The sequence below is a fragment of the Mycena indigotica genome, assembly GCF_014461135.1.
Source record: "Mycena indigotica strain 171206Taipei chromosome Unknown Mind.scaff0002, whole genome shotgun sequence".
Taxonomy (NCBI): domain Eukaryota; kingdom Fungi; phylum Basidiomycota; class Agaricomycetes; order Agaricales; family Mycenaceae; genus Mycena; species Mycena indigotica.
The window spans coordinates 3,196,643-3,216,841 of record NW_023503001.1 but is presented as its reverse complement, the minus strand read 5'-3'; the positions used below and the strand labels follow the sequence as shown (position 1 = coordinate 3,216,841).

The 20,199-nt window shown below is 50.4% G+C and overlaps 10 protein-coding genes across 10 annotated transcripts; 4 read left to right on the top strand and 6 right to left on the bottom strand.

The window, feature by feature from the left end:
* Positions 1–19: 19 nt before the first annotated feature.
* MIND_00219000 (FAD-binding domain-containing protein) lies at positions 20–4,619 on the bottom strand (the record flags this gene model as incomplete). The annotated part of the gene is made up of 17 exons (XM_037359081.1): positions 20–310; positions 357–424; positions 473–498; positions 549–1,074; positions 1,126–1,582; positions 1,637–1,738; positions 1,795–1,809; positions 1,858–1,976; positions 2,035–2,196; positions 2,477–2,720; positions 2,893–2,908; positions 2,964–3,489; positions 3,544–3,606; positions 3,654–4,002; positions 4,053–4,160; positions 4,214–4,228; positions 4,278–4,619. 17 exons carry the CDS (start codon positions 4,617–4,619, stop codon positions 20–22), a joined length of 3,429 nt encoding a protein of 1,142 aa, XP_037224176.1.
* A 419-nt stretch (positions 4,620–5,038) lies between these two features.
* On the bottom strand, positions 5,039–6,454 carry MIND_00218900 (uncharacterized protein; the record flags this gene model as incomplete). The annotated part of the gene is made up of 7 exons (XM_037359080.1): positions 5,039–5,164; positions 5,211–5,570; positions 5,623–5,637; positions 5,685–5,859; positions 5,908–5,970; positions 6,016–6,287; positions 6,335–6,454. 7 exons carry the CDS (start codon positions 6,452–6,454, stop codon positions 5,039–5,041), a joined length of 1,131 nt encoding a protein of 376 aa, XP_037224175.1.
* Positions 6,455–6,781: 327 nt separating this feature from the next.
* Positions 6,782–7,670, top strand: MIND_00218800 (uncharacterized protein; the record flags this gene model as incomplete). Its single annotated transcript, XM_037359079.1, has 6 exons — positions 6,782–6,880; positions 6,930–6,999; positions 7,049–7,193; positions 7,243–7,357; positions 7,409–7,517; positions 7,561–7,670. Exons 1-6 carry the CDS (start codon positions 6,842–6,844, stop codon positions 7,668–7,670), a joined length of 588 nt encoding a protein of 195 aa, XP_037224174.1. The 5' UTR covers positions 6,782–6,841.
* A 653-nt stretch (positions 7,671–8,323) lies between these two features.
* MIND_00218700 (MFS Git1p-related glycerophosphoinositol) lies at positions 8,324–10,858 on the top strand (the record flags this gene model as incomplete). The annotated part of the gene is made up of 21 exons (XM_037359078.1): positions 8,324–8,501; positions 8,545–8,571; positions 8,618–8,626; positions 8,680–8,740; positions 8,788–8,828; positions 8,879–8,916; positions 8,966–9,069; positions 9,117–9,238; positions 9,285–9,345; positions 9,398–9,598; positions 9,650–9,670; positions 9,720–9,726; positions 9,774–9,862; positions 9,910–10,038; positions 10,091–10,118; positions 10,167–10,203; positions 10,256–10,359; positions 10,409–10,421; positions 10,475–10,495; positions 10,546–10,685; positions 10,733–10,858. The coding sequence occupies exons 1-21, from the start codon at positions 8,423–8,425 to the stop codon at positions 10,856–10,858; spliced, it is 1,458 nt and encodes a 485-aa protein (XP_037224173.1). The 5' UTR covers positions 8,324–8,422.
* Positions 10,859–11,035: 177 nt separating this feature from the next.
* On the bottom strand, positions 11,036–11,461 carry MIND_00218600 (uncharacterized protein; the record flags this gene model as incomplete). Its single annotated transcript, XM_037359077.1, has 3 exons — positions 11,036–11,081; positions 11,132–11,267; positions 11,329–11,461. 3 exons carry the CDS (start codon positions 11,459–11,461, stop codon positions 11,036–11,038), a joined length of 315 nt encoding a protein of 104 aa, XP_037224172.1.
* A 2,593-nt stretch (positions 11,462–14,054) lies between these two features.
* On the bottom strand, positions 14,055–15,297 carry MIND_00218400 (uncharacterized protein; the record flags this gene model as incomplete). The annotated part of the gene is made up of 4 exons (XM_037359076.1): positions 14,055–14,522; positions 14,569–14,858; positions 14,912–15,073; positions 15,126–15,297. The coding sequence occupies 4 exons, from the start codon at positions 15,295–15,297 to the stop codon at positions 14,055–14,057; spliced, it is 1,092 nt and encodes a 363-aa protein (XP_037224171.1).
* A 212-nt stretch (positions 15,298–15,509) lies between these two features.
* Positions 15,510–16,961, top strand: MIND_00218300 (Delta-9 fatty acid desaturase protein; the record flags this gene model as incomplete). The annotated part of the gene is made up of 4 exons (XM_037359075.1): positions 15,510–15,554; positions 15,599–15,638; positions 15,691–15,773; positions 15,828–16,961. The coding sequence occupies 4 exons, from the start codon at positions 15,510–15,512 to the stop codon at positions 16,959–16,961; spliced, it is 1,302 nt and encodes a 433-aa protein (XP_037224170.1).
* A 37-nt stretch (positions 16,962–16,998) lies between these two features.
* MIND_00218200 (NADH dehydrogenase [ubiquinone] 1 alpha subcomplex subunit) lies at positions 16,999–17,753 on the bottom strand (the record flags this gene model as incomplete). Its single annotated transcript, XM_037359074.1, has 6 exons — positions 16,999–17,103; positions 17,152–17,268; positions 17,326–17,354; positions 17,402–17,451; positions 17,503–17,650; positions 17,705–17,753. 6 exons carry the CDS (start codon positions 17,751–17,753, stop codon positions 16,999–17,001), a joined length of 498 nt encoding a protein of 165 aa, XP_037224169.1.
* A 218-nt stretch (positions 17,754–17,971) lies between these two features.
* MIND_00218100 (uncharacterized protein) lies at positions 17,972–19,465 on the top strand (the record flags this gene model as incomplete). Its single annotated transcript, XM_037359073.1, has 4 exons — positions 17,972–17,976; positions 18,026–18,561; positions 18,617–18,887; positions 18,937–19,465. 4 exons carry the CDS (start codon positions 17,972–17,974, stop codon positions 19,463–19,465), a joined length of 1,341 nt encoding a protein of 446 aa, XP_037224168.1.
* Positions 19,466–19,663: 198 nt separating this feature from the next.
* Positions 19,664–20,196, bottom strand: MIND_00218000 (uncharacterized protein; the record flags this gene model as incomplete). The annotated part of the gene is made up of 2 exons (XM_037359072.1): positions 19,664–19,905; positions 19,962–20,196. The coding sequence occupies 2 exons, from the start codon at positions 20,194–20,196 to the stop codon at positions 19,664–19,666; spliced, it is 477 nt and encodes a 158-aa protein (XP_037224167.1).
* Between the last annotated feature and the right edge of the window lie 3 nt (positions 20,197–20,199).

The window sequence follows — 20,199 nt, the reverse complement described above, 5'->3', positions numbered from 1 at the left end:
AGCTACCTGTTCACTACAATCATCGTCTACATATTCCCCATTGATCCCATCGCTCACTACCAACACCCGCTGCAACAATAAACAAATCATTAGGATCATATTTTCCCTTGATGGCGCTCAGCCTTGCATAATTGGGACCGAAAAACGTCGTTTGGAATGCAGGCTCAATATCGGCCTCGTTGGAATAAGACCCAGCATCATGGCCAGACAGCTGCTCTAGAACTGGGAGTTGGGCTTGTTGAAACCGTTCACGTATGGAACGGATTTCGTCTAGAGATGTCGAGTCTTCGAACCTGTTGACGAGGAGAATCTAAGAAGCGTTAGCGCTGGTTGGAAGATTGTCAGGGACGACTGACGTGAGTTTTGGCTGTTCTCCATCCTGGATGAACGGCGGAGTTAATATGGGCATTTCGTGAAACTTGACCTAATAGAATAATGAACCTGTTCTGCCCTCTAGACCTGATGAACTAACCCCCAGCAACTATATGTCCAAGAATGCTATGATCACTAGCTCAGTCGATGAAGTCAGAGAAAATGCAATGAATTACGCAGTTGTGCCGTTGTCCAAGAGCTGTTTGTATACTACGCCAACTTTCTCTGGCGAGTCACGATAGAGGGCTTCGGGAACAAAACGTGATCCCATGTAGAGGTTGACAGCAACAGTATCGTCCGCTGCGGCAAGGATTTCGTTGATATCGGCGTGTCTTGTTCTGTGATCCGCCAGTGAAACACCAGGAATGGCAAGAGAGGCATCGATAAACGGGTCCAGTAACGCACTACTCTGTTCGAGAGTCGTATTTGCCATATACGTAAGCAACAGGAATGCGGAAGGAGCGTCAGGGTTGGTAGCATCATTGGTGTCTTTCAGTATATAGAAGTACTGCCCAGCGTTGACAGAGTCCCAATCAAATATATGAGATGCGTGCAGAGAAGCCAGCTGACTAACGATTGCGTTATTTAATGCGGAAAGGGTAATGCTGGTGAAAGTCGCATTGAAAGTTGGATATGTGCGGACGGTCGTTGATATGAGAACGCCCCAGCTGCCTGCACCACCCCCTCTGAGGGCGTAAAAGACTATTTCCCGTTAATGACCGGGGCCAAGCCAGAGAACGAACGACTACTCACGGTCAGGATGAGAAGCACTATTTACCTGCAGCAAGTCACCGGCTGCGTCGACAACACTGAACTCTTTCATAATGTTAAACGCAGCATGATGGAGAGAAAGGATCAAACCGAGAGCATTGTCTGACACCAGTCCCAGTGCCGGCGAGAGTGCAGAATGTCCGCCGCCTTGAATTTGCCCGCCTCCTGGGGCCACAGTCGATGCGGACCCAGCCACAGCGATTCTCCCTTGTAGCTTTGTGTGCGCGTAGAGCTCACGAGCATAGACCCCACTTCCAAATGTAACTGCAGGCCCAAGGCGCTCCCCAGCGACGACAAAATCGTTGACCAATGTGATCTGCTTGAACTTGGTGACGCGAAGAAGAAGGGAGTTGGGAGCAGTCGAGCGCCCGAGGTTATCGTGTCCCGACGATTTTACAACGAGACGGAGGTCGTACTTGCTAGCAAATCTGACAGCAGCCTGGAGCAGATAGTCGGATTAGCAGCCGGTGACCAATCGTGAACTTGCCTGCACATCGTCCACGATTTCTGCTTCGACAGAATAAAGAGGAACGTTCCCCTGACCACAAGTTGTGTCGTTGCGGAGGCAAAGAGAGGGCGGGTCAAAATCATAGCCCTGGTAATAACGATTTCGGATTCAGACTCGAATGTATCCAAATTCCATGTTGTTACCTGCTCCCAATTCGGCTGTAATTTGAGTCAGCGTGTGTTAACCACAGTTTCCAAATGGTTAACCTGGCACATTGCTCCTGGGATAGTACCGCGAAAAGTTGCGCTGGCCCATTGAGCGTCGGTACAGCCAACGTCTGCGCAATATTTTGCAGATGGAACAACATTGACAAGTCGGCCAGAAACTGAGGCATTCAAAGCCTGCCAGGTTTCAGCGCTGGGATATCCAGTGTCGCCAGGCACATTCCGACAACGGATAGAAGGTGCGCTCTGAGCCAGCAACGGCCCGAGAAATAGAACGAAGAAAGGTATGAGGGTGGTCATTTTGTGCTGCCCGATTTTGACCACAGAGCATTTTATCGTCGCTCGGCTGCTGCGCAACAGGCATCTCGACGACAGCAACGCCTAAAGCAAGTCGACGTGAAAACCCGGACGAAAATGGGAGTGGTCAATTATTCACATCAGAGCTCGCATCTTTTTCGTAAGCAGGGTGATGTACTGCAGCTGGGCCGAACAAAAAGCCAGAGAAAGAAACACTGGTACATAAGTGCTAAGTCGCCCTTATTCTGAACAAGCCGAACTCAGATGCCAATATTTGGGAACAGCGACAAGTTTAACAGAGTAGAATCCTGATTATGTGAACGCCGACACAGTCCCCACTCGTCCCACCTCTCACTACCCACACCGGCCGCGACAATGAACAAGTCATTGGGATCGTATTTGGCTTTTATGGCACTCAACTGCCCATAGTTTGGACCGAAGAACGTCGTCTGAAAGGACGGTTCATTATCCGCTTCATTGGAGTAAGACCCCGCATGGGGGCCAGAAAGCTGCTCGAGGACAGGAAGCTGAACAGTTTGGAATCGCCGACGAGCGGAATTAATCTGCTCTAGCGACGCTGAGTCCGCAAATTGGTTAGGCAGAACAATCTGTGGGGATTTTGAGAACGACGTCCACAAGGAAGGGAAGCACGTGCATGACTTTTAGCACTCCTCCATGCAGGATGGACCGCAGAGTTTATATTGGCGTTCTGTGCCACTTGACCTGCGGCGGAGTCAAGCCTTCTCTTGAGTCGTCATTTAATCACCTACCCCCGGCTACCATATGGCCGAGAATCCTAAGGGTATGTTCAGTGCAACGGACTTGAGAGGGACAGCAGAATAGTAGCTTACGCAGTCGCTCCGTCGTCCAACAGATGTTTATAGACAGTTCGGACTCTCTCTGGGGAATGACGATAGAGTGAATCCGGAATGAGGCGCGACCCCATGAACACGTTGGTCCCAATGCTATCATCAGAGGAAAACAAGATATTATTGATGTCGCTGTATAACGCCTGTTTCTCCACCAGAAGGACGCCAGGGAGAGAAAGTGAAGCATTAAAGAATGGCATCAGCAACGCTTCGCTCTGCTCGACTGTTGTGTTGGGCAGATATGTCAACACAACAAATGCTGACGGGGCATCAGGGTCTGCTGCATCAGCAGCGTTTTTCAAAAGCCAAAAATATTGGCCAGCATTGACAGAGTCCCAGTCAAATATACGACTTGCATGTAACGCAGCCAGCTCAGCAGCAGCAGCGTTGCTCTCGGCTCCGAGGTATAGCGTCGACAAGGTGGCGTTGAAGGAGGGGAACGTGCGAACTGTGGTCGAAATGATAACCCCCCAGCTACCCGCACCGCCCCCTCTCAAAGCATAAAAGACTAACGATCGTCAGTGGATGTGACTTTCGAGGTCCGTTCAAGAAAGAGACCTACGGTCGGGATGAGAGATGTTGTTCACATGAAGTAGCTCACCCCTCGCATCAACTACCTTGAATTCTTCACGACTATGTTAGATGGTGGGAGCGAAACAAATCCCCACGAACCAAGAGCATTGTCGGACACAAGTCCCAGCGCTGGGGACAGTGCAGAGTGGCCGCCGCCCTGGATTTGGCCACCCCCAGGGGCAACTGTTGAAGCTACACCGGCGACCGCAATCCTCCCCGCAGTTTTCATCTGCGCATATAACTCGTGGGCGTACACCCCGCTCCCAAAAGTGACCGCTGGACCGAGTTGGCGGTTTTCGACGATGAAGTCCTCGGTAAAAGTGATTTGTTTGAAGTTGACGACGCGGATGAGAAGTGAATATGGGGCGGTAGATCTTCCGAGGTAATCATGACCTGATGACTTGACGGCGAGTCGGAGGTCGTGCTGGCTAGCGAATTTGACAGCAGTCTACTAGTAAGATTAAATCAAAAGGTTCAAGCGCCTGTTCAAAGACTGACCTGGATATCTTCAATAGTTTCTGCTTCAACAGAATAGAGCGAAACGTCTCCTTGGCCACAGGTAGTGCCGTTGCGGAGGCAAACCGAAGGTGGAGTGAGGTCATAGCCCTGAAACCGATGATCAGACAAGTATGTTTTGTCAGCACAGTCGAAGTGTTTACTTGCTCCCAATTAGTCTTTTAAGTTGGTCGTAAGTAGAGCAACACGGCAGCATTGGAGGCTTACTTGGCACATGGATCCTGGGATTGAACCTCGAAACACCGAACTGGTCCATTGAGCATCAGTACACCCCCCAACTAAGGTAGCACAGTATTTCGCGGTCGGAACAGCATTGATCAGCCTTCCAGAGATCGAAGTGTTGAATGCAGCCCAAGTTGAAGAATTTGGATAACCGATACTGTTTGGGATGTTGCGACAACGAATAGGTGGGCCGCTCTCAGCCAGAGCGACCCACCCAGCGAGAGCGCCCCACAAGAAGAAGAAAACCATAGATGCGACCATGTTTTGGGCAGGAATATACTTCACGAACAGTTTTTTATGTGCGCTGACCTGCTGCGTGGTAGCCATCTGCACCTATAGCAAAATTGTAGCTAGACAGGCGCAGTCACCACTTGGCCTCCGTTGAATTACGTTATTGCACATCCAATGACGCATTTGATAGTGGATAGACTGCGCGAGTTGCGGGCACAGGTGCGTCCCAGTGAGCCAGCTGGTGGTACGATGTTGGTCACAGTCGTAACAGTTCAAACATGTTGAAATCACAACCCTGGCCGAGAAAGAGACCATGGTTTGAACAAAATACCCTGTTTAATCATTTACAATACGCGACATGAACCCTCCACACTTTACCACCATCTCTAGAATACAGATTCACAAGTCTAAGCTCCGTCACTGACCGCACAACAATGGCCCCGGCTTTGATATTGGCGGGACTAAAGGAAAACTCCTGAAGAAACAAGTTCATCGTAACGCACCATTCCAAAGGGTCAAACACATGCCTTGAGAAACGTATCATATTCCGAAGCAACGCGGTAGGCTAGATTGAACCGAGAAATCCGTCGATGAGCGCAATTGCCTGATATCTTCTGCATGAACGTAGAGTAGCCTTTCGCCTAGCCAGGTGTCAGGCATTCATCAGGTTGAATTGGCCAAACTGACTTCAAGTGTTAGGTATATCTCCTCGGTCTCTCCTTCCAAAACTGGAGTGTCGGGATCAAGCAGACAGGCACGGAAATCTAGGATGTCGGCCATGCAAACACCAAAGGAACGGCCCGGATAGGTGGCCGGGGTGGGTTGGAACGCTATCATGATATGACCATGAGCAGGCGGAAGCGGCGTCGGGATTTGTTGTTTGTGCGCGTAAGGTGACTCGACATGACTGTCGCCTTGAACAGCCCGATGTTGCTCAATGAGGCGGTCCATTTCGCAGTGACATGAAACTACACGATGGGACGGCAACGGCGCAGAGCGCGGACCATCACGGTTGTAAAGGCGCGGTGAGCCGGTAGTGGTCATGGACTGCAAGTCAAATCAGCATTACCGATCGAGCCAGAGAGCAAGAAGGAGTCACGATGGGTACGAGGCGCTGTCAACAAGGTCAGAGGATAAAAAATAACAAAAAAAATCACAGACACCGGAGTTACTATCGTAATCTCCCGCAAGCGGGACCACAGAGTCAGACCAGCTCTCGCGCTTCTGCGGACGATTAGAAAAGTCCAACGCGGGAAGATAAGGTGAATACGATGCGAGATCGTACAGGTTGCGAGTGCTGCCCATGAACAGGACTCGGACCATTTGGAGGGGCAGGCTAATGGTTGTTGATTATGGGGGGAGGTAGTCGTTAGTGGTGCTTTACCTCGGATGAGCGACTCTCCCAAGCATGGATCGAAGGAAATATGGATGGGCTGTGGATGGGTTCCTGATGCTGTCGTTAGTAGTCGCAAAGTACACTCGATACACAAACAGAAACAGCTGGGGCCGAAGCTCTGCGTCCAATTTGGAGGGGAGGCGGCGGGTTTGCAGCCGTGTGACAAACCCCCAAGGCGTCTTTGTCGGGACCGGGCTGCCATGAGCGCTTAGAATAGTAGTCGACACCACACGGAGAAGGCAGGGACGTACGAAGCCCGGCCAGGCGGATGGCCGGCGGATTGGCGGCGAGGCGGGTTGCTCTATCTGCCTTTGGAGGACTTCGGCAAAAAGGAGATTAATGGATGGAAGTGTAGGGACCTCATTGGCCTGTAAGGATTTCGTCAGTGGAAGCTCAGGATATTTATGAGACTTACAGATGTCATTGAAACCCTGACTACCGCGCAGTAGATGATGGTAAGCGCAGCCTTCCGATTGCAGCCTTGCGCGGTGAAAGGACTCGGAAACAAAGGGACACAGTCGGGCAAGAACATCATCGAGAACGTCTTTGATTGTGATGAGTTCGCCACGTGAACAAACCCAGTTTGTCTCGGACCAGCACAGGTCCTGACATTGAGCACGATTCATAAGACCATTCCCGCCGATCCGTCTGCATAACCTTGAATATCTTGACGAGTTTGCTCTAGCTGCGACCGCTTTGATGACGACCGTGTAGGCCTATGATTGTCCAAGTACAAGCGAAGTTCGTTCCGCCATGGGGGCTTCTGGCAAGTTTGTGCAGCAAAGCCCGCACCAAAGCCTCATGTCGGTGACGTATCGAGTTTGCACTTATATAAGGCAAACCTCGCCAAAGCCATGCCTGGAACACACAACGCTACTCTCTTTTGTATCAGTCCACCACAAGCTTGAAGAAACTCTTCTCTATGTTGGGAATTATCCGCACATTTCTGTATTGTGTTTTCGTGAGTGTGGCTTGACCGTTTTAGACAATCTCTCACCCGGATCCGACAGGGCGTTTTCTCCCTTGTCCTATTCGGACTGGCTGCCGCACGCTTGCGGTATACGACACATCTACCTCCGGGTAGACCCCAATCTTCTTGACGCCGAACTTGATCTTACACTCGACACAGGCGATCCACTGAATGACGGTCATAATTTCTATGGTGAGCTTCGCTTGCAATCGTTGCAAGAACAGGGCAATAACCGTGGATCAGACCCAATCGTGGCAGAACTACTCTTCAGCTCTCTCCTAGGCATGGGGTGGAGTGTCTATGCGTAAGCTTTTGACAAACCCTTCCCAGCTCACCTCATGTTATCGACGCAGAGTTTTAACTATCCATCATATGCGTGAAGATCGTCTAATAGCTTCGTTCGCTGGCGAAATCCTGGTATTAAGCATTCTGTTCTTGCTTTATTTAGTCGGCGCGGCCATTGCTACGGTGCCTACCTCACCCACTTGCGGTCTACCACATCGTTGATCACGAATCTAGTCGATATGGGGTGATCTGAGTTTCTGTCACCAATTCCAAGCGTGTCGTATCCTCACTGCCCTGCTGGCGTTTGCTTGGCTTCCATGGATCGTCTTAATGGGCTTATTAGGTGTGTTGCAAAATACTCGTCTTGTCCAACTAAACTCTCTTAGTTGCCAGTGTGTTTGTTGCCATCGCGAACGCTGCATTCTTTGCCCCATTCCATGGTCGCTGGAATCCTCGGGAAAGTACTTACAGTAGTCGCCGGACGAGCCGTGCATGACAGTGTGGACTCTAATAGGTACTCCGCTTCGTAGACACGTATACTACTAGAGGCCTATAGTGTCTTGTGTCCTTCCACTCTCTTGTCGGCAAGCGTGCATGAAAAGCTGCATGTGTTTCTGGTGGCAGATCCGCCTTCTGTCAATGTGTCCTTGCTTGGCACTCCTGGAAGATCATAAGTACAACGAACGCTCCAAATAGTTACTTGCATACTCCTTGTCGGACGTGATTGTTGCCGAGAGGGGGAGCAGACTAGTGCCTTTCTATAATTATCGTGGCACTACACAGACTGAACTTCATGTTTTTGGGCATGTCGGGCGCAGCACGACGCTTGGCAGTTATCGAAGGATTTTCAGGTTTCGCCATGTGGCCGCATGTGGCTCCAATGTCTACCTATCGTCAAGTCGCCACCAAGATTCAACCTTGATTCACCCACCGTGCTTCGTGGGCGCGGGTAGATTCTTAAGATTAGCTAAGGCAAGACCTTGGATAAGGTCGAGCTAGGCTGGTGGACTGGCTGGCATAACAAAAATAAGTTGCGGCGCAAGCGAAGACAAACGTGCGCCGTCAAGAAGTGACTGAAGTCGGGAAACCTGGGGAAATCGCTTACAATGTCACATTGATGTGACGGGCGATGAAGTTTGGAGAAGATAAAACCACTCTGATGCCGTCCAGACAGTTCCCAGCTACTTACCACCGGGAGTCAGCCGAGCGTTCGTCGCCGCCGTTCAAAGTCGGAGCTCTTTGCACACAATGTCCACGGTTACTTTCAAAGAGCGGCTCAGAGGCGTGTCGCTCATCTTCGCGTGTGGGACTGCCCTGTTCTCAGATGGTGAGTCGCGCTTCTCTGCAATGCTTGTCTGAGGCCACTCCAGGTTATGCCAACGGTGTAATTGGAAGCGGTACGTGGCGCTGGCCTTTTAGTGACAACTTGCTCAAGTCTTGCAGTAAATACCCGTTTGTCTTTCCCATTCCCAACAATATCTGTTGTGTTTTGACTTTGTGAACAGTCCTCAAGCGGACTTATGGCACAGCAGCATTCCCCAGCAACTATAGCACGACCCTCAGCAGGTGCATTGTCTTTCTCCACCAATTGTTTTCGTCTCAACCATCCAAAGTGTGGTTTTTGTGGGTACGGTCCTTGGCATGGTCAGCTTCGGTGAGTTGGGCTGTTGGATACCAGAGCTCGCGATCTCAACATTATCGTAGGCTGGATTTCGGACAAAATTGGCCGTAAATCTGGCATGGTCGGTTCAAGTTAGTTTAGAAGTTCTCCAGCTCATTCGGTGCCTCCAGATGTCCGCTGCGGCCATTGTTGCCTTCTTCACGCTTTTATCTGCGGCGTCATCTGGTGCAAACCACAGCGTTCATGGCCTTCTTGCTATGCTTATCGTCTCTCGGTGCGTCGTTCCACCACTCGTAGTATATGCTCACCTGATACCGCTAGCTTCTTCCTTGGGATTGGCATCGGCGCAGAGTACCCTTGTGGCTCGGTATCATGCTCGGAACAAACAGAAAGTGAATCCATCGCTAAGAATGCCCAACATCGGTGGTTCGCTCTCGCCACCAGTTCGTTGTCATCTTGTTTGTTCCGCTCTCTTCTCATATCCAATAGACAGCATGATCGACTTCGGATTCGTCATCGCTGCGTTTGTCCCTCTGGTTCTATTCTGGATGTGAGCATTTTTCAAAGTCAGGGATTCAAGCGACATTTACATCTGCCAATAGCTTTGGGGAGCACCACCTTCGCGCCGCCTGGCGTCTGTCGCTCGGTCTTGGCTTCGTTCCAGCTGCTCTAGTCTTTGTCTGGCGATGGAACATGGAGGAGCCTGCCATGTTCAAGAAAGGTGCTATGAAATCAGTCAAGATTCCCTATATGCTCGTTCTTCGCAAATATGGCCTCCGGCTTGCCGCCATCAGCGTTACATGGTACGGTCCATCTAATCAAGTTGTTTTGGGCTAACAGTATATCCACTACAGGTTCATTTACGATTTCATCACGTGTGTTTTTTTATCACTGTTGTTTGAACCAGGCCTAAATTGATTATAGCTATCCTGTGTGTGCCTTTGTCCCGCGACTTGCTTCTCCTCTAATCATTGCTAGTTCGGCATTTACTCTTCCACTATCGTCGATAGCATCACCGGTGGTAACTCTTCCTTGACCACCGTCTTTGGATGGAACGTTGTCATCAAGTACGGGTCCGATTCACCTTCTTTGCATCAATTCTTATACTTTCAAGCTTGTTCTACATGCCCGGAACTATCATTGGTGCATTCGTCGTAGACTACCTGGGACCAAAGTACACTATGATCACTGGCTTGCTTTTCCAAGCCCTGTTCGGCTTCGTCATGAGTGGTGCCTATGACCAGTAAGTTCTCTCCTAATCTACGTATGTTACGATGGCTGATGCGGCTGGATAGCCTTAAGAAGCACATCGCGGGGTTCGCTGTAAGCGGATGAGAATAATAGTCGAGTGCTGGTTCAAGTCTGCTACAGGTCATCTACGGGATTTTCCTCTCTTTTGGCGAGTTCGGTACGTTAACTTTTCGACTCCCTCGTTCATTTCCTTTCTCACAATCGCGTAGGCCCTGGCAACAACCTCGGCCTTCTTGCCAGTAAAAGCAGTCCGACCTGCGTTCGAGGTCAATTCTATGGTGTGGCAGCTGCTATTGGCAAGATTGGTGCCTTTGTATGTTCAACGTCCTGCCTTGCGCTACCAATACTGACACGTGCAACAGGTCGGTACCTGGGGTGAGATTTCGATTCTGCTTGAGGGCTTGTCTCGACTGACGTCTTGCATTCAGCTTTCCCACCCATGATAGACGGTGCGTAAACTGGTCACCAGCTTCCAAGCACCAATTAAATCTGCTTGTAGCGTTCTCGAAGCATGGCAGTGACAAAGGCGACACTGGTCCTTTTTGGGTCGGTAGCGGTCTTGCCATTTTCAGTGCTCTCATTACGTTCTTCTTCATCGTACCGCTCTCTCACGATGGAATGGCCAAGGAAGATGCCGAGGTATGTGGTGTTCCAGAGGACAATGTATTCTTCTTGACAAACTTCAGTTCCGCGCATACCTCGAGGCCAATGGTTTCGATACCTCCCTCATGGGCTTCGATGATTCGGAGAACACACAGACTTCATCTGTGCAAGAAGATCAAGACCTCGATGAGAAGAAGGCGGTTGTGTAAGACGATCTTCAAAATTGTGTGAGGTGCTCGTTGAGGACGAGTGTGGTACACATATTAATGTTGTTAAGACTAATGTGACGTTGTTCAATATCAAAAGGTAGAATTTGCCTAGACGCTCTTATTCCCTTGTACGAAATTGAGCTGCGAAGTGTGGACGAGTTCTAATAAAAGAGCCTCCTAATGTTCCATCACACCCGACCCATTGGTCTTGGCAAGTTCGCTTCTACCATAGAGTCAACACAAAGTTGGTACAGAAATATGACGTGGACCCACCTGAGCTGAGTGCTGAACTCTTCCTCAATATCATCATCGTCCCAGTTGTCCTCCCAAAGTTTATCGCCGCCACTCTTCGCAGCGCCAGGCGCAGTTCCTCCTAGATGCGCAAGATCGGTCTGTGCATCGTCCCAATCTTTCGTTTAGACGTATTTCGTCAATGGGTTGGTCAATGAATGGTGGCAGAAAAGACACACCGGCGGCAGGAAACTCCTCAAACTCGTCGTCTTCCTCGAGGACACCAAGCTGTGCCTGACGTGTCTCCTTGGGCTTCTCGGCTACTACGGCCTTGGTTTCGACAGGTTTCGAGGTTGAGGCGGAGGAAGACATGATGAGTGGTCACGGGGGGACACGCGTTCCGAAAGCGTGATTGATGGATTATATAACCGTCGGGTGTCTAACATCATTGATTATTTGTCAGTATTTATGTGTCGTGACGTTGTGGCAAGTTGGCTGGATCATCGGAAGCACAGCAATGACCCGATACACTGGGTCTGGAAGCATTTGGACGTGTTGATAAGAAAGATCCTCCTTTCAATCGACCCCACGATCAATCTATCGCCGAGATTATAACATAACGGCCGGAAAACGCTTTTAGTTTAAACGGAGACATCAAAACCGCCCGCTTCTCGACTACCACCTGTCCTTCCTTGCCAACTCTCTCTCTTCCGCCCTCCTCCATGGCGTCTGGCAGCATATACCAAGTACTCATACCCTTTCTTTTTGCCTTGCCGTCGACGCTTATAAGATACCAGCATAGGGCACTTGGACCCACTGGGGCACCCCCGCAAGATGGCCCACCAGTTTACAGCACTCGTGCCCTCTCAGATACGTTGGAAAGGGTCAAGCAGGAGTTTGATATGCTTGTCAACGAGCTTACGATCACGAGAGACCAACGAGACAGATTCGAGGCCACTGGCACGTCCCTCCTCTCTCTCTCTCCCTCTGTTCCGACACTCATTGTCGTTTCCCAGTCACCCACCAAACAGATGAGCTGGAGAAAATTAAGCATGCGTTACACGAGCTGGAAACCCAACATAACAAAATCAGAAATCACTACGAACACGAACTTAGGACTCTTCGCGAGTCCAATGGCGCTGCCAACGCTTCACGGCAAACACGACCCTCATCGGCGATCGCCACATTAAGCTCTCCAAGCATTTTTATGGGTGGAACGGGTGGCGCTTCAGCACATTCCCCTGTTCTCGACCCGCATAACGACCGACGCGAAAATAGAGAAAGGGGTGACAGGAACGACCGCGACCTTCAGCGCGCCCGCTTTCTTGACCAAGGTGGCAGTAGCAGTAAACGTATCAAACTGGATGGGCCTCCAGGTATGTCATCAAAACCTTCATTCCTCTCATTTTTTTCTTACGCAACAATAGAATCAACCCGACTACCACTCATCGGCCCTGGCTCAAGCCCTTCTTCAAGACGAGCACCAACACCCGTAGTTACCGCTCCTCCACCGCCACCACCGCCAGCGCATCAACAGCCATTCATGAACGATTTTTTGTCCAATTTGGATCTCGCAACAGTTCCCTCCGAATTCAAAAAGGAAGGAAGTGACTGGTTTGTGATGTACAACCCAAAGGTTAAACGAACGCTGGATGTTAGCCTCGTCCACACATTCATCCACGAAACGTAGGCGCTTTCCCATGGCTGTCGATTCGTCATTGACATGTGTCCAGGGTCGTGTGCTGCATCCAATTTTCTAATGACGGGAAATATTTGGCCACGGGTTGTAACCGCACTGCGCAGATATTCGATGTCACAACTGGCCGCAAGATTTGGTGTGTTGACAGTTTATTCCTTTGGCTTGGGCCTTGCTCAAGAGAACAACCAGCGTCTTGGCAGATGATTCGACTAGCAGAACTGGCGATTTGTATATTCGGAGTGTGAGGTTTAGCCCGGACGGACGGTTCCTGGCGACTGGGGCAGAGGACGAACGAATCAGAGTGCGTCCTTTTGGAAATGGAGCTACCTATATCGAGCTTAACTGATGCAGATTTGGGACATCGAGAAACAACGAATTCGCATTGTTTTCGAGGGCCACAGACAAGATATCTACTCGCTCGACTTTTCCCTCGATGGCCGTCGACTTGTCTCCGGTTCTGGCGATACTTCTGTCCGTATTTGGGATATGGAGGAGCATGGAGCAGCTCGGGTGCTTCTGGCTCAACCGGAAAGCGATGCACCAGATGAAGATGCCGGTGTAATGGCAGTTGCGATTTCACCCGACGGGACTCTCATCGCCGCTGGCTGTGTCGATGCCTTGGTTCGAGTATGGAGTGCAACAACTGGGGCCCTCGTGGATATTCTGAGGGGACATCAGAATAGTGTCCACAGTGTTGTCTTCACTCGTGATGGAGGAGGTATCGTCAGCGGCGCTCTCGACAACACCATTCGTTGCTGGGATCTCCGGGCAAAGTCGAAAAAGGATGGAGTTCCATGTGCAGTCTTTGCGGGCCACAAGGTGAGTCGCGTCGTATTCCACTTTTTTTTTTGTTCTTGTCTTAAGGTTGGCAGGACTACGTTCTTTCCGTAGGCATCTCGCGAGATGCGCAATGGATTGTTTCAGGGTCCAAAGACCGCGGGGTTCACTTCTGGGACTCTGCGGGTGTTGTTCAATGCATGCTTCAAGGTCACAAAAACTCGGTCATTTCCACGAGTCTACACCCCCATAGCAACTATCTGGCTACAGGAAGTGGGGACAAACTGGCACGGATATGTTTGTCTGCTTTCATTTTTGGTGTTCCATCGAGTCTGACTTGGTCTCTGTTAGGGAGTTACACTGCTCAACAGCCATGAGATCGCAATCAAAAACTTGTACATGTAGAACCTAATTCAGGTTTTCTTAATCTATTACCGCCTTGTAGCTAGCTAGTTTCCTCCCTACATATCGTTGTTACTCCGCAAGCCACTATGAACTGTCTCGACCGCTTTTGTATTCATTAACCCACTTTATCTCGACTTCACCCTTGGGGAGGACGACAAAAGTCAAACAACCATCTTTAAGCTCTAGTCCATCCTTGTTTTCACCGTCCTTTCCTTTGGCTGCTGCACAAACATCTCTGAGTGACATTTTCTTGCCAACTTTGAGTAGCCGTTTTCGGTGAGTCATGGCGTAGATGACAAGCTGTCCATCAACATACTCTCGTTTCGTGTCCCAGTTTGGAGGAGGCACCTGAGGAGGGAACATTGACGCGATGTGTGCGGCAAATGGGGTGTCTTCTACAAACTCGGGGATCACATCCGAAGTTGCATGTTGTGGGTACAAGAAGAAGACGGGTATGATGAGCGATGAGTCAGTAGGGTCTTCTGGATCAAAATGGGGGGCATATGGATTCTGGGAGCCATCTTTGGGCGGAATTACAATAAGATTTCGCTCCTGGAAACACTTCAGCTAGGTTGAGACGTGAGCTTGGCCAGCTTACACGGTATGCAAGGGTGAGCTTTGTTTCGGCTGCTTTCTCCCGACGGATTCGCTCGAGACGCTCCTTCTCTTTCTTTTCCAGCGCCGCTTTTCGTTCTAGGGTTTTAGAACGGATACTTTGTACACCCTTGTTGTCAGGATCAAATTTGAGGCATCGGTCGCAGCAATCTATGGCCTCGTCTGCTCGTTCTAAGGTTAGAAGCGCCATTGCTGAGCGATAAAAGGCTTTTGAAGAGCGAGGGTTGATTGATAAAGCTGTCGAGCAATCTCGAAGCACAGTCCCATAATTTTCTTGAAAAGAGTTAGGACGCAAGTAGATGCCATTAGTTGAAACAAGGACGGACGGAGCTCCAGATTGCATGCGGCGCGATTACATAGCAGGGCTTCCAGGAGAGCAGCATCAATGGGCTTCGCGTCGATGCCTTGGGTGTAAAAACCCATAGCTTCACGATACCGTTTGCCCTTAAAGTATTCATTCCCTTGTTCTTTGAAGTTGAGTGCGATTTCTAAGTGGGAGAGAGTTGAAGAAAGACCTTTGTGAGTGTTAATGCCGCGCACCATCCGGCGTTCCTTCGTAAGCGATACTTTGGAGGGCCGCGATTATTGGGTCGTTAGCCGGTTCCTCGGGAAGCGACTTCATGAAAAGCGGAATTGTGTCAAATTCGGCCATAGTTTCTTCCAGAGTGCGTCTTTGGGGCGGCGAAGGCCCAATCGTCTCGTTGGTCGCCATGGTCGGAACTGGTAAGATAATCGATCCCGTGACGAACGTGTGACACGACGCGATTTGCAACCAGGAAACAGCTTGTCTTGCAATTCGAGCTTCATCTCCCAAACCTTATCTTTCATGCTTCTTGGAGCCTCTGTACATCTAGGGACTCAGAGGGATACTAATGACGAATTCGGCCAATGTAACACCGCGCTGTAACCTTGTTCTTGACCTTCATGGCCTTTCGCGCAGCTTTGAACACAGCAAAACATACTTATAGAGTCAGTACATGAAGAATACCGCGACGCCTCTGATGTGGACATAGGCACCGGAATTTGCTGTCGACTACGTGGTAGTCGGTGGAGGTAATTTTCGAGTTATTAAATCTTACAACCGACTAAACCCCAACATTCTTAGGTGTTGTGGGACTCGCGGTTGCACGGAGGCTCTCTCGGATCCCGAATAAGACGACCCTCCTCCTCGAAAGACACAGCAAGGCAGTAAATATAAATGGTTCCGCGCAATCAAAACATGAAAATCAATATCCATTTTAGGGCGAAGAAACTAGTTCCCGCAACTCTGAAGTCATTCATTCAGGCCTGTACTACCCTCCGGATTCGCTTAAAACACACCTTTGCATCCGTGGTCGCGAGCTGTTGTACGCTTACTGCAAGGCTAATCAAGTCCCATTCCGCCAAACCGGTAAACTTGTGGTCGCGTCTGAGAAACAACACGGGTATATTGAAGGATTGCATGCCAAAGCGCAAATGCTCAAATGGCCCACAAGTTTTGGATCAGCAACCCCAGACAGGCAAGCATTACCAACCGAACTTATCTCTGGTTCTGAAGCTCGTCAAATGGAGCCTCACCTGTCAAGAGACATCTCCGGTGCGCTCTGGTGTCCTGAAACTGGGATCATTGACTCCCATGCGTTGATGGAGAGTCTGGAAAGAGATATCATCGACTCTGACGGGGCTGACCTTGTCTATTCCACCAAAGTGGTTCGCCTGGACCCATTCAAAGACAAACCTACAATTGATGGTGCGAAACGGGGCTGGGTGATTCAAACCGTAACAGGCGACGAAATTGGCTCTATTTACACCAAGTCAGTCATTAATGCGATGGGCCTATCTGCACCTTTACTGGTGAATTCGCTCCTGCCGGAGTCAAAGCGCTTGCCTCTGTATTACGCGCGAGGGTCGTATGCAAAGTACCGCGGTCGGAGCGTATCAGGCATCTCCCACCTCATATACCCCTGTCCAGACAACCAAAGCCACGGATTCCAGTCTCTCGGGACTCATCTTACGCTCGACTTGCAAGGCGAAGTCCGCTTTGGACCTGATTTGCAATGGATTTCGCCGAAGAATAACGACGATAGTGACTTTTGGAAAAAGTATTTGGTCGCAGACAACTCCCGATTGGAAGAGATGCACCAAGCGGTTACCAAATACTTGCCCAGTGTCGAGTTGGAAGGGCTCCAGCCAGATTATGTGGGGATACGGCCAAAGTTGGTTGGTCCTGGGGGTGGCTTTCAAGATTTTATTTTTCGGACCGATTTCCCTGACAAAGAAGTGGAAGAAAGCGCAAAGAGGCCATTCATCAGTCTTCTAGGGATCGAGAGCCCCGGTCTCACGTCCGCCTTGGGAATAGCTGAGCATGTCGTATCTAACATGCTTGGGGAGCAATAGTCTAACAATTTGAATGTATTCGGGTTGAACGGACAAATCAGGCGCGAGGAGCACTGGCAGGCTCCCATGCCTTGATTTTTGGTGCAGCGGTGTTATACGGTCTATATGCGCCTCTTGTTCCCGTCAAGTTCTCTGTCCAAGGCTGCGCAATGTGAGTGGGAATATAAATTGGGTAACTTAGTCGTCGTACAAGTTGCCAAGGTTGCTTCGAAGCCTGCATGACTGGATCCTCCGTGGGTGGGTCTTTGCGAATGTGTGATATCCAAGAATGCCATTCCGGTGGGACTTGAGAGGCGTGGTAATGGTGCTAAGGGGCAGCTTGTCAGAGCGTGTCGTTGAAAGCAAGATAGCGACGGCGACTTACCTGCGCGAGGTCAACCCAGCGCTGGCGGCCTGGCGTTTGGTGAGAAAGTGCGACTAGTCTAAAACAAACAACAGACCAGGAACTTCTTCCTCCGCGTTATAGTTCTCAAAGTATTTGTTCCCGAACCTAACAAGTGCATGTTAATTACTAGTTGATCCACAAAAGATGAAGACGCACTGGTCTGCACCCACAAATCTACCAGATTTGGCGTCTCCGATGTAGTTGAGCTGCCTCCACCATGCTCGAAACCCGACGCGGTAAATGCTACGAAGGTAGCGCTGAAGAGAAGGCATCACGTCACGGTCACATGTGACCGCTCTTTGAGCTTCAAGTTGATTTCGAACCTCAGTCTGTGTCGCCTAAGACACGAAATGCCTACGAGAACCACCGATTGAAGATGCCCGACAGTTTAAAAGAGGACCTATCATGAACGTGAGATCTAATGAGCATTCGGGTACTCTTTGGCCGTGGGTTGGTGGCCACGGCTATCCGGTGAACGAATACTCCGCCAGGTTGTCCTGGGGGTCCCTCAAGGTTATTTATGGTTGTATTTATGGACCTCGACCCCTCCCACGATTCCCCGCATCGCTCTTGACGCTGAGTCTAGCCCTCAATCCATCGCCTTCCTCTGTCTCTCGGTATATAGATGAGGTTTGTTGTCCGTTCTGCTTGTCCAATTCTCCGTGCTTATCCCATGAAGCCCCTTTCGACTTGTAACTGCGGGCGTCACTGCTCTCGTTTTGTTCTGGCCGATTTCTTCCAGCGCTGGACCAGTAAATGTCACTTTTGACGACGCAGACCCCGCAATCAACTATATCGGTCCTGAAGGAGCATGGAATTCAAGTTCGGTTGTTTGTCCTGCCTGCATTAACCCCCCGACATCTATGGCTCAACGCCATACATTCCACAAAGGCGCATTTGTTGCGGGGGGGATGTTAATTGACGACGACGATGATGGTGGTGAAGATGATGATGACGACTCTATAACGATCCTCGGGGATGGCTCAATTGAGACCAAGGCCGACTTTGCCAAGGGCACCTCTGACTCTCCACTTCCAAAAGCTACCTCGACAGTAAAAGATGATGGAGGAGGCAAAGATCATGGCCACAATTCGACCAACGACAAGGGGAAAGGCACTGGCTCTCGTCGCCGCGCGCGATCCGTTGGAGTGGAACCACATACTTTGCGTCGGAGCTCAACCCAGAGTCCCGTCTCGGCAGAGTTCCGTTTTAACGGTACGTCATTTCAACTTTTTCCTTCGTGGGATTATTTTCTAAAAGCGCTCTCCAGGCACGGGGGTCTATGTGTTCTGTATCCAGCCTCTCGGTGCTCCTTCACTCGTGAACACGACCTTTTTTGTCGATGGGACGGAGCTCCATACCTTCATTCATCAAGGTTCAACCACCCAATCGTACTATGTTTTTGCCGCAAACATCACCGCGTTTGCCCACACTGGACTTGATGACGGCCCCCATGTCCTTACACTCATCCTTGCGCCGTCCTCAATATTCATCCTGGACTCAGTGGTGGTAACCCAGAACAAAGCTGACACACTTGACGCGTATGCACATCTCGTTTCCCCGCGAGCAAGATTAAACCTTTCATCCTAGCTCTTCAATCCTCGCGTCCAAGCCAACCCCTTCCAGAGCTTCTCTGTCAACAGAACCCAAAGACAAGAGTGGTAAAGCGTCATTTGCAGGCGTTCTTGGTGGTATTCTTGGGGTATTGGGTACCCTGGCCTTTGGAACAGCATTCAGTCTCTACTGCCGACGAAGACGAGCTGCAGCTCGCGATAGGCGCGATAGGGAGACCATGCCCCAACTTTCGACTGTTGAGACGCGTGAATTTGTCCCAAGATTCTTCTCAGGAACCTATGCTCCCGTCTTGGTCAGCACCAACAGCACACCTCCGCCGTACCAGCCCTCGGCTTCCTCGCAGTCACAATCCCAACTCAGCTCAACCGATGGACAAACTGCAGCTACGGTTACGACTTATGCGGACATTCCACCCCCGTTGGAGGAGCTTGATGCTGCCCCGCCAACCTTTGGAGAGGCAATTGTGTCGTCGCCGGTTGTCGTAGTAATACCTGCAGGGACGATACCGGTTCAAGTCGCGGCGGAAGAGGACCAGACTTCATAGTTTATTTCCCTTTTACGTTTCCTTAGATCACACCACACAAGAACAGAGATTCGTGACATCTGATTCGTTGAAGGCTATCGGTACAAGAAATAACAAGACATAAGGATATCGATACAGTTGAGGTCTGACGCGGTCAGAGACGTGATGTGTTATGCAGGGTCCATGAATGAATGTGGGGTGGTTTGGAAGAAAAGTGGTTCATGAGCGTAAAGTTGCCCAGATAGCGACACCTGCCACAACACCGATGATGATATAAGCGACGAGGGCGTATAAGCAGCGTCGAGCCCACTTGAGCTCCGTAGTGCGCATGCGTTCAATGATCATCTGGCGTTCCGCGTCGGTCTTTTCGGGAAGCCAGGAAGCAGAGGGCGGGCCAGCAGGTGGGGCTCGCAAAGGCGACATGAGAATAATGACGCCAAGAATCCAGAACGGGGGGAAGACTAGAATAGCTGTGTAAGTTTGGTGCAGAACGAGAATAGAGAGAGACAAGACGTACAGAACCCGAACTTGAATAGGTACATCGCCAGAGTGACGGGCTCTGGGGCACGGAAGGTATATTCCGGGCATTCGACATATGGCGGAGGAGATACCGACTCGGCCAGAGAGAGGCGGTGGTTGTCGTGTCGGCTTTCGCGCGAGCCGAAAAAGTCATCCACAAGATTGTGGGTCGCACGGGGGAGAGCAGCAGCAGGAGGGAGGGTAAGAGAAGAAGAAGTTGCTAGGCTCTGCATTTT